Genomic DNA, 12,215 nt, shown 5'->3' with positions numbered 1-12,215 from the left:
CTTGAAAACAAGAACAATACTTTTCCTGTTTTATTTTCTTTCCTATCTCCAACACTTAAAATAGTGGCTGATACATAGTAAGTCTTTAATAAATGTTAATTTGCGCTGACCAAAATTCTCTCTGGGTTTTTTAGGCCTTGTGGTCTAATTTTTATCATCTTTATCAATAACTATCAATAATCAGTGTTGATATTGTTGTTGTCTTAATTTTCATTGTTGGTTTCTTATTTAAATATTTGATTTGTTATTTAAGTATAGGCCAACTTATTTTCATTCTTTTTGCTTCATATTTTGATTCTTGTTCTGACAGATGAATAATCTTGTTGTAAACAGGAAATTGATTCAGGAATTATTTCAAAAAGAATTACAAATATTTTCTTGTCTGTTAATTGAATTTATTTCATGATATTATTTGATGACCACAACCAAACCTTTCCAATTCCTTTCTTAAAGAAATTAATCATGATATAAAAGTATAACATTTCTAATTCCTTCATATTTTCCTATATATTTCTCCTCATATTTGTTTCTCAGTTTTGTAGTGAAGCCACTAAGGATCAGAATGCATGATCATTTAATTTAGAGGATTTCATTAAATCTATCTTGAGATATCTGTACCTTTTCATCCTCAACACCTGATGTATCTTATTAGTGTATAAGTTATAGTTTTTTATGGTAGTCTGAGAATAAATAATTAATAATAAATGTAATAAATGATTAGCAAATATCTCATTACTTAATGTTTCTTGCTAACTTTGACAACACAATAATACCAACTTCTTGCTTTGCCTCTCTAAGGAAAAATGTGATTCTTCCATTTATCATCAAAAGTTTTCTTTTGGTTTTTATTACAGGGAGAATGTCAAGATTGATATCATCAGGACATCTAAATGACATAGAGGATAAAGTCAGGAGGATCTGAGTTCAAATCCAGTTTCATACACTTAACACTTACTAGCTGTGTGATATTGGGCAAGTCAGTTTACCCCAATTACCTTGCAGAAAAAAAAAATTGATGTCATTCAAATTTTCTGGCAATTGTTCATTGCTGGGTCATCTGACAAAGATCTTGAATTTAGAGTGCTAATTGTCAAATTAAAGTTAACAAATGTTTAAAAAACTGAGTCAGCATATTCCGATTCCTTTCCTCCCATAATGCCAGTCACTAAAATGTGGAAATGGTCTATATTGGACTAGGGGAAATTTTCTTTTTGACATTGTTTAAATATCTGCCTGTGCAACAATCTATCCTTTAGTTGCCAGCACACTGGTTCTGAGGCCCTTGTTACTTAACTATGTTCATTCTCTTATTTTTTTCCCTGAGGCAGTTAGGGTTAAGTGAATTTCCCAGAGTCACACAGTGAAGTGTTAAGTGTCTGATTCCAAATTTGAACTCAAGTCCTCTTGACTTCAGGGCTGATGTTCTATCCACTGCAGCACCTCGCTGTCCCTAGTATATTAATTCTTACAAAGCAGGATTAGGCTTTTGAAAGTTACTACGACTTTGAGTTGCATTCTCAGCTTTTCTAGCCTTGCCAGAGCTAATGCTATATTGGCATAGATTTAGAGACCCCCTGTATCACTTCCACACCAGAAGGATGAATTGCAGTAGAGACTTTGTGCAAGTGTTCTTTATGTTGATAGAAAAATTTACTTCTATGTAATCTCCAATCATTGATCCTGTTTCTGCTTTCTATAGTAACATTGAATACTATTTATTGATTTCTTCTTCTACATAATAACACTTCAAAAATACCAATATATTGCCAAAATGAGATCTATGCCACTCTTAAATCTCATCTACAGGCTAAATAATAAAAATTCCTTTAGATAGTTATTTCATTGTTTGACACAGTTTGCAAAATGCTCATCATCAAAATCACAAGAGCCAGAGGGAAACTTAGGGGTTATCTATAAATTCAATCTCTTTACTTCACATTTAAGCAAACTAAGAAGTAGCAAGCTATAGTAATTTATCCACAGTGACAAAGTTTATACTAGTAGCAATAAAATTCATCAGGAATTGAATACTTTCCTTTAGAAATATTTCAGTGTCCCTTAAACATTAGTGTTCAGAATTAAACACGACGCAAAATGCACTCAGTTGAAGTGAGTTCTAGACAAAACTTTTAATTATTTCTTAAAATATTAAATTAGCTATTTTATAGACCTTTTATATGCTCATTCATACTGAACTTTTAATCTGCATTTCTAAATCTATTTCACATAATATAGCTTTTTGCTACTTCTCTTCCATGTTATACTTGGGTTATTTGTTTTTTCTAATCTAAATGCAAGTCTTTACTTTAATGCCTATTAAATTTCAATGGATTCTACTAGCAAGTCACTTAACCTATTTTGCCTCAATTTTCTCACCTGTAAAAGGAGCCAGAGGAAGAAGTGGCAAACTACTTCAGTATGTTTGCTAAGAAAGCCCAAAATGTGATCACAAAGAATCAAATATGAATGAAATAATTGAACAATAAAATATTTGGCTAATAATTCCAAACTGCTAAGATCTTTTTGTATCCCTAAATCTAACATATTGTTTCTGAATGGGATGGAATGGATGAAGTATTTCTCAGTATTGAGACTAGGCCTAAGTCACATGATCCCCATTCCCAGTCTTGAACCCTAGGTTGCAGGCAGTGACAGGAAGTTAGTGAAGTTTCAGGAAGTGACAAGGCCTGTGGGAGGTGGACAACATTGGTGGCTATTGGTCAAGGAAGGTTATGTCCTTTTGCTTATCCAATGAAAAGGCTTGAGTCTTTTCCTATTTAACTAGCTGTTCTATTTTTGGCTGGATTTAGGGGCACATGGCAGGAGTTGGAATAGTTCTCTGGTGCTCCTGGGCCTCTCCCTGCGGGGATTAAATTAATGCTTTCTCTTTGTACCTGAAGATATCTCTGATTAATTAATTTGGGAAAGGGGTCTAGCACCCTTCCTACTCATTTCTCCCTCTTACTTTTATGTCATATGCAAATTGGATAAGAAAATTATATTTTTCCAATATTTTTTCAAAATTCTATTCTCATTAGGACTTTTTAGCAAATCTGAAATTTGTCAGAGTGGGAGAATGCTAGTAAATCACAAACATTTGGGAAGATCAGTTAGTGAGAGAACGACTATTTTTAGTTATCAATTATACTCAAAATATATTTGAGGGACATTGCATTTTCAATGGATATGGTAGTAAAAACTAGCATGTTGGAAGATTGAGGAATGTGGCCAGAACTAAATGGAGTGAGTTAATGACTATTCAGAAATACTGAATTGGTTCAGCATGAGAGTATTCTAATTTTAGTTGAAAGGTTAGGACATCTCTATAGAGGAAAACAGGTGATTTGAAAAATTTACTTGGGATAGGTGGGGGGGAGTAGGGAGAAAAACAGAGGGGGGAAGGGGAAAGAGATAGTGAGAGAATACAAATCAAACTGTTATCAGTACTATCTGTATAACCAAAGAGATAGCTCTCCAGAGGTTTCATATCCTTAGGGTATGTCCCTACTTGGCCAATATAGGCCAAAATTTTCTGTGTTAGAATGCAGGGCATTTTGGCCACTGGTAAGGCAATACTCTTTTAACCTTGGTAGGAAATCTGGTCTATATAACTCCCCCAATAGGTGAGGAGATGCAAAGCTAAACTGAAAATGAAAAGGTTTTCAAATCAATAGTCTAGGGTCATCAGAAAGAGTATGCTAGTACCCAAAATAACATTCAGACTATTTTGATTTATGACCATGAAATAGTAATTAATTTTCTCACTGAAATTTCTCTGCTGGGGGTTGGCATGGTAAATTTGAGTTGAGGGCTAAAGGGAAAGGATAAAATCATTTATAAGGCACCTAACATGTGCAAAGTTTTGTGCTAATTGCTTTACAAATATTATTTCTGTGAATGAAGAATTCACAGAACTTTGAGAGAACAACTTGGAGCTACGGGCTAATCTTATAAGAATTATTAACCAAGGTTAGATTCAGAGAAAATTCAGAAAGAATTTTCAGAGTTTGAATGGCTCAAATAGAATAGTAAACTGAGGAGTCATCTTAAATGTCATTGAATTATTCTGTGGGCTCTTCTTGATGGAGAAAAAGGTTGTCAAAGGTTGCAGGCAATAGTTTTGAGTTTTTCCTCTGTACAAATTGTCCATGTTCATATCCTTTTCTGTTATGGTTATATAAATTTGTGCTCACTAACTTACCATGGGGCTACTGTTGGGAGAATATGTCCCTGCTTTACAGGAAAAATTCTATGTTATTATTATTCTTGCTTTGTTTTTTGTTTAGCAAATGTTTCTTATTAACACTTAATGGAGTACAATTGAGTGACTTATTAAGTGACAAATACACTGATGGGGGCTCCGGAGATAGACTGTACAATGGTAAATTCTCCCTGATAAGAGTTACCTTCAGAAGGGTGAGGGAGTTGTAAAAGAATAGTTACCCTATTGGGGAACCCTACAAATTTCCAAGGCAAGTTAGGATGAGCAAATCATCAAAAATGAGAAAGAGAAGAGAAAAGGACATTCAAGTGACTTAGTAGTAGATGAATTGATCCTTGGGTAGATCTAGTATCTCCTATGGGAAGTCACTCTCAGTCTTGTAGTCCTTGGTGCTCACTTTCCCCTTCTCAAATTATCACATTTATACTTAGCTGTTTGGATTTTTGTATATCCACTAGAAGGTAAGTTTCTTAGAGGCAGGGTCTATTTTAAGATTTGTCTATATAAATTCAGTGCTCTTTGTTACAGTTTGTTAGACTGGCTTGATATAGAAATGTATGATTTCTAAGAAATTTCTTAGGTTTAATTAATATAAAAAGCAACTCTATAGATATATTTGTGTATGCATACCTAAATATACACAGATGTGTACATATGAAATTTTAATAGGATGTACATAACTATAATATTTAAATGGAAGAATATGAATGAATTCAAATGTATGCACATATACATATCTGATTTTAAATATGGCTATACCTATAATACTTTTAAATATTTGAATTTTCTTTCTAGTCATTTTCTGATCAACTTTCAAGCTAAAGTAGTTATGGACTAAAAAGATTTACAGGAACATTCTAAAGACATTTAAGATATAAGACAAATTATCCTGCCTGAAATGGTAATCACAAAAAGCATTTCTCTCAGAATCACTCAAGTGTTCTGAGACTAAGAAAAGGAACATCTAGATGGTAATTTGAAGGGCAGATTTAAACTACCATTTAGTGTTTTTCAAATAAAACTCATGAAATAAATACAGCTGTTCACTTTCACTAAATTCCTTTATGTTTAACTTTAATCAGTTTTAATAAAATTTGTTATTGAGAATTAATTAATAATAATATTTAACAAAATCTGCTTAAATTTATATTCAGAAGTAAACAAATTAACATTTATCAAGATCTGTTTTAAGTAACTAATTCTACTGTCACATCATACTTCGAAAACATTTATTCTTATTTCTAAAGTAACATCACCAATCATGTACTAATTTTTATTATTTGGGCATTGATAAACACAAATTAAATTCATTGTGTTTTAACTTTTTTACCTTAAAATGCTTTTTGGACAGTAAAGCTCATTGTAGATATCAGGAAGTAGACCAATTCTATGATTTATTTTGGGAATAATCAATCAATTAATAGAAATTTAAGTATTATTGAATATTAATATCTCAGGCATTGTGTTAGGCCTTAGAATAACTTTTACATACAAAGTATCTTACCATCTATTTGCTTCAGTTTTCTCAACTATAAAATAATGATTGTAAGAGTACCTATATTCCAGAGTTGTTTTGAAGATTTAATAAGATAATATTTATAAAGTGCTTAGCATGTGCCTAGAATAATGGGTTATATGTTATTGTTGTTGATGTTGTTGCTGCTGTTAATAATATGAAAATAAGACAAGACTTATTACCAATAATTGTGTGAATGAGAAGATTTTTATAAAAGACGATATCAAGTATACATTTCACTGGAAAATGAGGGGGGCTGGTTATGAGATAAGAATGAGACAACTGACATACCAAGTATTACATTAGTATCCACAAAGTAATTAAAGAATCAGAGAAAAATCTCTAAAACATGAAATTGTGCTTTTACAGAAGATTTATGAAAAGATGGGGGCAGAAATGACATAGGCTGATACTGCATGGAAAACTTGAATTTTGTATTAAACATAAGAATATTTCTCTTAATGAGATCCTGGATCCATTAAAGTATTCAAAGTGCACTTTAACCATTGACCCATTGTATGTCAAGTAAAATGAAACAGGAGGCTACTGAAAGACATTTACTAAGTGCTAATTACTTCTTTGACAAGTAAGGATTAAGTTATAGCAGGTAGAGTGAAATTCACACTTGAAAAGGAAGAGCAGTATAAGTCACCAGAGAGAGTGCAAAGAGTAAGGGAGTATTAAATTGAAATATGAAAGAAAGTAAGTTTTAGAAAAAGATAAGGAATGAAATGACAGGTTATTAAAATGTGTTTTTCATAATGTTTGAGATGGTTCAGTTTTTAATATATACTTCATACTCATATTTTCAAAGTAATAACTTTCGTCACCATTTTATTTACCATCAAATGTTATTTATTACCTACATGTACAATTGTGAGCATTATATACATTTTTAAAATGTACAGTTCCTAGAGGAGAAGATAAATGTGTAGAAGAATTGATGATGAATTATATCACCAACAGGAGAGAACTTCTTAACAAGCATATGAAAAAGAAACAGTTATAATGTGGAGATCATTATTACATGTGTGCTAATGTGTGTGTATGTGTGTGTGTGTGTGTGTGTGTATCTGTGTTTGTGTGTTGCCTTGGAAAGCAGAGTCTTTTCTGTGACTTCAGTCAAGGGAAAACGTTTATCTTATCTTCTTTAGATACATCTAAGATACACATAATTACATTCTATAGCTGCTATCGCCACATCTATTGAAAATTCAGAAGAAAAAAAATCTTATCAACTTAGTCTTCAGCATTGTCAAAAGATTCATCATTGGAAATGGATCTAATTTTATCAATGGAAATGTTATTAAAGAAGAAGCCTTACCATTTGCTTTGACAGGAAACTTTTTCATTTTCTCTCCATCTTTACTATAAGAATGTATACTATTTAATATCAGGAACTCTCTATTTTTATATCTCTAGTGCTTTGTATAGTAGTAATTAATCAATGTTCATTTATTCATGTCAACTTATAGTCTGCATTTAACTTTTTTCTTCTTTTTTCTTTCTTTTTTTTTTTTTTTAACAAAGAAGGTAAATGATGACACTACTTTATTGGTTTTTCTGAAAGACATCCTGTTCCTGATGGAATAAATCTATGAAACCAAATTTGTAGATGATAAAGAAGTGGTCAGTATAAGAAGAATGAAAAAAAATGGAGGCACTTACTTAATCCTTACTGAAATACACATTTTCTTCTTTTATACCCTTTCCATTCTATTTCTCAGAAAATTTTTCAAGAGTTATTTTTTTTTTTTTTTTTACAGAGTTAGGGAAAGGTATCTAATTAGGTTTTCTGGGTTCCATGCCACTTACAATCTCTTCAATGTCTTCTATGTTTTGATATCGATAGCAAAGAAAACCATTTGGTACTTGTACACAAATCAGGAAAAGTAAAGGCATATTATTACACATAAATCTTTGTATGTGGCCGAGACCAAGGCTGAAGCACTGTTGTTAATCTTGTCCTGAGTTGTCAGCATCTTGTATGTGTTTATCATGTATCTTTCCCACTATGGATGGCACCGTGACAAAGGGAAGAGCCCTGCTGAATACTGTTAGAGTTGAATGTCTCATTTAGCAAAAGATGACTCTGGAAACGTTCCCAGATTATACATCTGTCTCTCTAACTTCCATTTTAGAGGATAAAATCAAATAGTGATGACCCAAAGATTAGTGTATTATTATTTCCCTTTGGATAGTACAAGACTTATTTTTTCCTATGTTATCAAGGGAGAAAAAAAATATTGAATGTCTAGGCTAAAATGATAATTGAAATAGCAATTGTGCATGAGATTCAGGGTAGTCTTAGTTTGTGCAGACAGTTTTCTAGAGTCAGAAATTAGACGTGGGGTGTGTGTGTAAACACATTCTAGATGATATTTCCTTCTTTGGAACACTCTCTCTCTCTCTCTCTCTCTCTCTCTCTCTCTCTCTCTCTCTCTCTCTCTCTCTCTCTCTCTCTCAGACAGATACAGAGGCATTCTCTTTCTGTCTCGGTCTCTGTCTCTCTCTTTCTTGTATCCTGTTACAAGAAAGACATTTGAAGATATATCATTTGAGTCAAGTCAAATGATATGGTAATTCAGGTTTAAAGCAAACATGACTAAGGAGAGACTCTTCCCATCCTTTAAGCAGTATAGACATGTTCAAATCCAGGCTTTTTGGTAGTATGGATCCAAGGGTAGATAAGTTTAGAGATAATTTATCCATCCTAGAATATATCTGATAGTCTATGGTCCTCTCCTGAAATTAGGTGAGGAGGTGTGGAGTGATATTTTATATTTACATGTACATAGATATTTGTATAGATTTAATTTATTTTTATAAATTAGTTTAATTTTCCTGATGCAAAATGAGACTGTATTTACTCTTTGAATCTGAGAAAGAGATAGTTTATAGAATGAATACATATCTCAAATTTAATTTCTATTTACTCTTTACAAGAGAGAGACAGAGAGATTGAGGGAGAAGGAGAAAGGGAATTGAGGAAGAAAAAGAATCTACTGGAGGAGATGGGAAAAAAATGTGATCAAGAGTATACCTTGGGGCAGCACAGTGGATAGAGCACAAGCACTGAAGTCAGGAGGACCTGAGTTCAAATATGGCCTCAGACACTTAACACTTCCTAGCTGTGTGACCCTGGGCAAGTCACTTAACCTCAATTGACTCGGCAAAAAAAAAAAAAAAAAAAAAGAGTATATGGCCTACACAAAAAAGGCTGGAATTTTATTGGGAAGCCAAGGGGTTTTGAGAGCAAGCTGATAACAAATAGCCTCTATTTTCCCCAACAAAGTTTGAGATGAGCATTTTTGTTTTTAGAGTAGTAAAAGCAATGGTGTGGCATGTTTTGTAGAATAAAGAAAAGGTTTGGAACAAAAATAGAATAGAGTCTAGATGTCAGAGCCGCACTTTTAGTACTTATTTCACATGCACATCCTTTCCCTGTATATGCTGCCCACAACACTTTCAAGTGCTCCAGAACTAGATTAAAATATGTTTGTGAAATTTTTAGCCTAAGAAATAAAAAATACAATATAACACATATAATATTACATGTTCAACTAAGCTTCCCCATAGAGATCTTTATTCATGGATTAGTGGCCTCCCATTTCTCCTAGAGCTTGACATCATTGGGAAAAAAAATCAATTAAAGAGTAGAAAAACTATCCCTCTGAAATTGAGAGTAGATAACATACACTTGTAGCAGTCCAACTTAACATAAATAAACTATGGAGAAAATATAAAATAAAAAAGTCTTTGCTTCTAGAATTATCTTAGATGTTAGATTGCAAAGAAATATTAATTAATTCCATGAGGAATAACTATTATGAAGAGAATTTTTTTTTGTCATGACTACAGAGGAACTGAAGTCACAGAGAGAAGTGAAATAGAGAAATCTTTCTTGTTTATGCTTGTAAACAGAAACTAAATCATATGTGAATGTTTTTTAATAAACCTCATAGTTAAGGTTGTAGTATCTCTGGACATGGTCTTCCTCACAGTAAAATTTTATCCTTTTATTTGTTTATTATTGATTATATTTGTTAATAGATTCCATATACAGTGGCTTTAATATTTATTTAATCACAGAACCTTAAGAGGCTTTCTGCATGGAGAAATATGAAAAATATTACTGGGAAGATTTCTCTAGTTTATTTAATATTGAGTAAACTTGAGTTGATTTACAAATTTAAAAAAATTAAAACATATGCTTAGATCATATTAGAGTTCAGAATCATGACTAATTAAGTGAATGAATCAAATAGCAGGCTGAAATAAGGAATGATCTACAGGTGAATATGGTTTATCCTAGAAACTTGGCTGCAATGCTTTGTAGTTTATATATCTTTTACTTAGATTATCCATTAGATTTTTTTTCAAAAACACTTTGAGGTAAGTAGTGCAAACATAATTAGATAAGTAAATTGAATTAAAGTAAAATTAAATTGAATTAAGTAAATTAAATGTTTCTATTATATTTATCTTTTCACAACAAAGATTAAAACTTAATATAAAGAAATATTTTAAAATCAACTTTCAACTTAAAGCAGATGAGATTTGATTCCAGCATTCTTCCCTGTTCCAGAAAATACAAGTATAAAAAAAAGTACAATTCAAGATAATAAACTGAAAAAGTTACTTACCCTTGTCGATCCTTATATATGTTGTTAACTGTCTCCCACTGCAAATTGAGTTGAGTTAGAGCTTCTTTTATCTTAGTAGCTTCCACAGGTGTAGCATTTTGTAAGGCCGCTGTCTTCTTATTGTGAATGACATCAACCTGGCTTGAAATTCTTTGCAAATTGTCCTTCACATTCTGCAATATTGAGATATAGTGGAGAAAACAACATCAAAATAAATCGGATTATAATTACAAGAAATATAGTACCCTCATAATTAAGCAATTCTCCTATAAATATTCAATGTTAAGATTTAAAATAATTGGGGGGAGGTGAGAAAGGGCAATAGGGGTATAATAATGATTAACATTTTTTAAAACAAAAAAAGAAGCCACAATCACTCATACATTCATTGTTGGAAGGAAGATCTGAAGTCATTGATTCAACTCAATCTATGCAAGAATGCATTCTATATCAAAATGTATTTTTTCCTTTTTAATTTTAATTTCAATTTAAAAAAATTATGAACCTAATAATTAATACATTCAAATGCCTCTTCAAATAGCTAAAGACAAGTGTTTTTCTTTTTCTTTTCTAGGCTAAATATTCTTAATTCATTTAGATAGTATTCATATTTTAGTCTCACTGTCTCTTGATATGTTTTATATTTAAAAAAAAAAAAATGGATCTTCCAAGGATGGAGCCAAATTGGCGGAGTGAAGCCAGGAAGCTGTTCTCTCTTTCCCAGTTTTTCTAGAAAACTACATGAAACCCAGCCTTGAAACAAAGTCTGATGAATGAAACCACTCTTCACTTCAAGATAGTTTGGAAAAACCTGAAGAAAGGTCAGTCTCACTGGATGAGACTGGGGTGTTCAGCCCAGCTCTAACAGCATTTGGGAGAGCCAGTAAGAGGGGTTTAATTACAGAGGATCAGCAACTGAGGCCTCGGTCATCATTCAATAGTGGAGCAAACCAATATGACAGTACCCACTCCCAACTCAGAAAGCAAATTCTGGAAAACCAGGCTTTTTCTTGGAAAGAACAGATAAAGCTACCACCTGCAAACACAGTGGCCTATGTATTCAAAGAAAAGGCTCAGAACTGCACAAGAAGCTTGGGACAGTGCCAACTTCACCCCAGGAGTAGAGCTCAACCATTAAAGTAAAAAAAAATTATGAAATACCAAAAAAAAAGGTAAGAAAATGAACAAAAAACAGAAAAGAACTTTGACCAGAGAAAGCTACTATGGTGACAGGGAAGACCAAAACACCAACTCAGACAAGGACAAAAGGTGCACAAAAGAAATCTCAAAAAGTGATGTGAATTGGTCTCAAGCCCAAAGAGGCTTTTTGGAAGTGCTCATAAAAGACAAATAAGAGAGGCAAAAGAAAAAATGAGAAAAGAAATGAGAGAGTCAACAGCTTGAAAAAGGAAGGAAAAATTTGATTGAAGAAAACAACCACTTAAAAAATACAATTGGCCAAATGCCAAAAAAGAAAAAAAGAAAGAAAAGAAAAGAAAACAACACCTTCAAAAGTAGAATTAACCAAATGGAAAAAAAGAGACACAAAAGGTACTGAAGAAAATGACACATTAAAAACTAGAACAGGGCAAATGGAAGGTAATGACTCTATAAGACAGCAAGAATCAGTTAATCAAACTAAAAAAAAAATAGGAAAAAATGGAAGAAATTGTGAAAAACAGCCAACCTGAAAAATAGATCCAGAAGACACATTTAAAGATTATTGTCCTACCTTGGGCGGGGGGGTGGGGGGGACAAACAAACAAACAAAAAACTGGGATAGCATTCTTCAAGAAATCATCAAATAAAATTGCTATAATATTCTAGAAAT

The 12,215-nt window shown here is 32.3% G+C and overlaps 1 protein-coding gene across 1 annotated transcript in view; it reads right to left on the bottom strand.

Moving 5' to 3' along the window:
• DMD (dystrophin) overlaps window positions 1–12,215 on the bottom strand; it is a 2,117,885-nt gene that overhangs the window by 1,170,123 nt on the left and 935,547 nt on the right. Inside the window, 1 exon segment of the mRNA XM_074300855.1 lies at window positions 10,385–10,557. Coding sequence (XP_074156956.1) covers window positions 10,385–10,557 — 173 coding nt within the window.

This window comes from Sminthopsis crassicaudata, chromosome 3 (genome assembly GCF_048593235.1).
Source record: "Sminthopsis crassicaudata isolate SCR6 chromosome 3, ASM4859323v1, whole genome shotgun sequence".
Classification (NCBI taxonomy): domain Eukaryota; kingdom Metazoa; phylum Chordata; class Mammalia; order Dasyuromorphia; family Dasyuridae; genus Sminthopsis; species Sminthopsis crassicaudata.
Note: the sequence above shows the minus strand (reverse complement) of the source record. Positions and strands in the feature narration are given on the sequence as shown.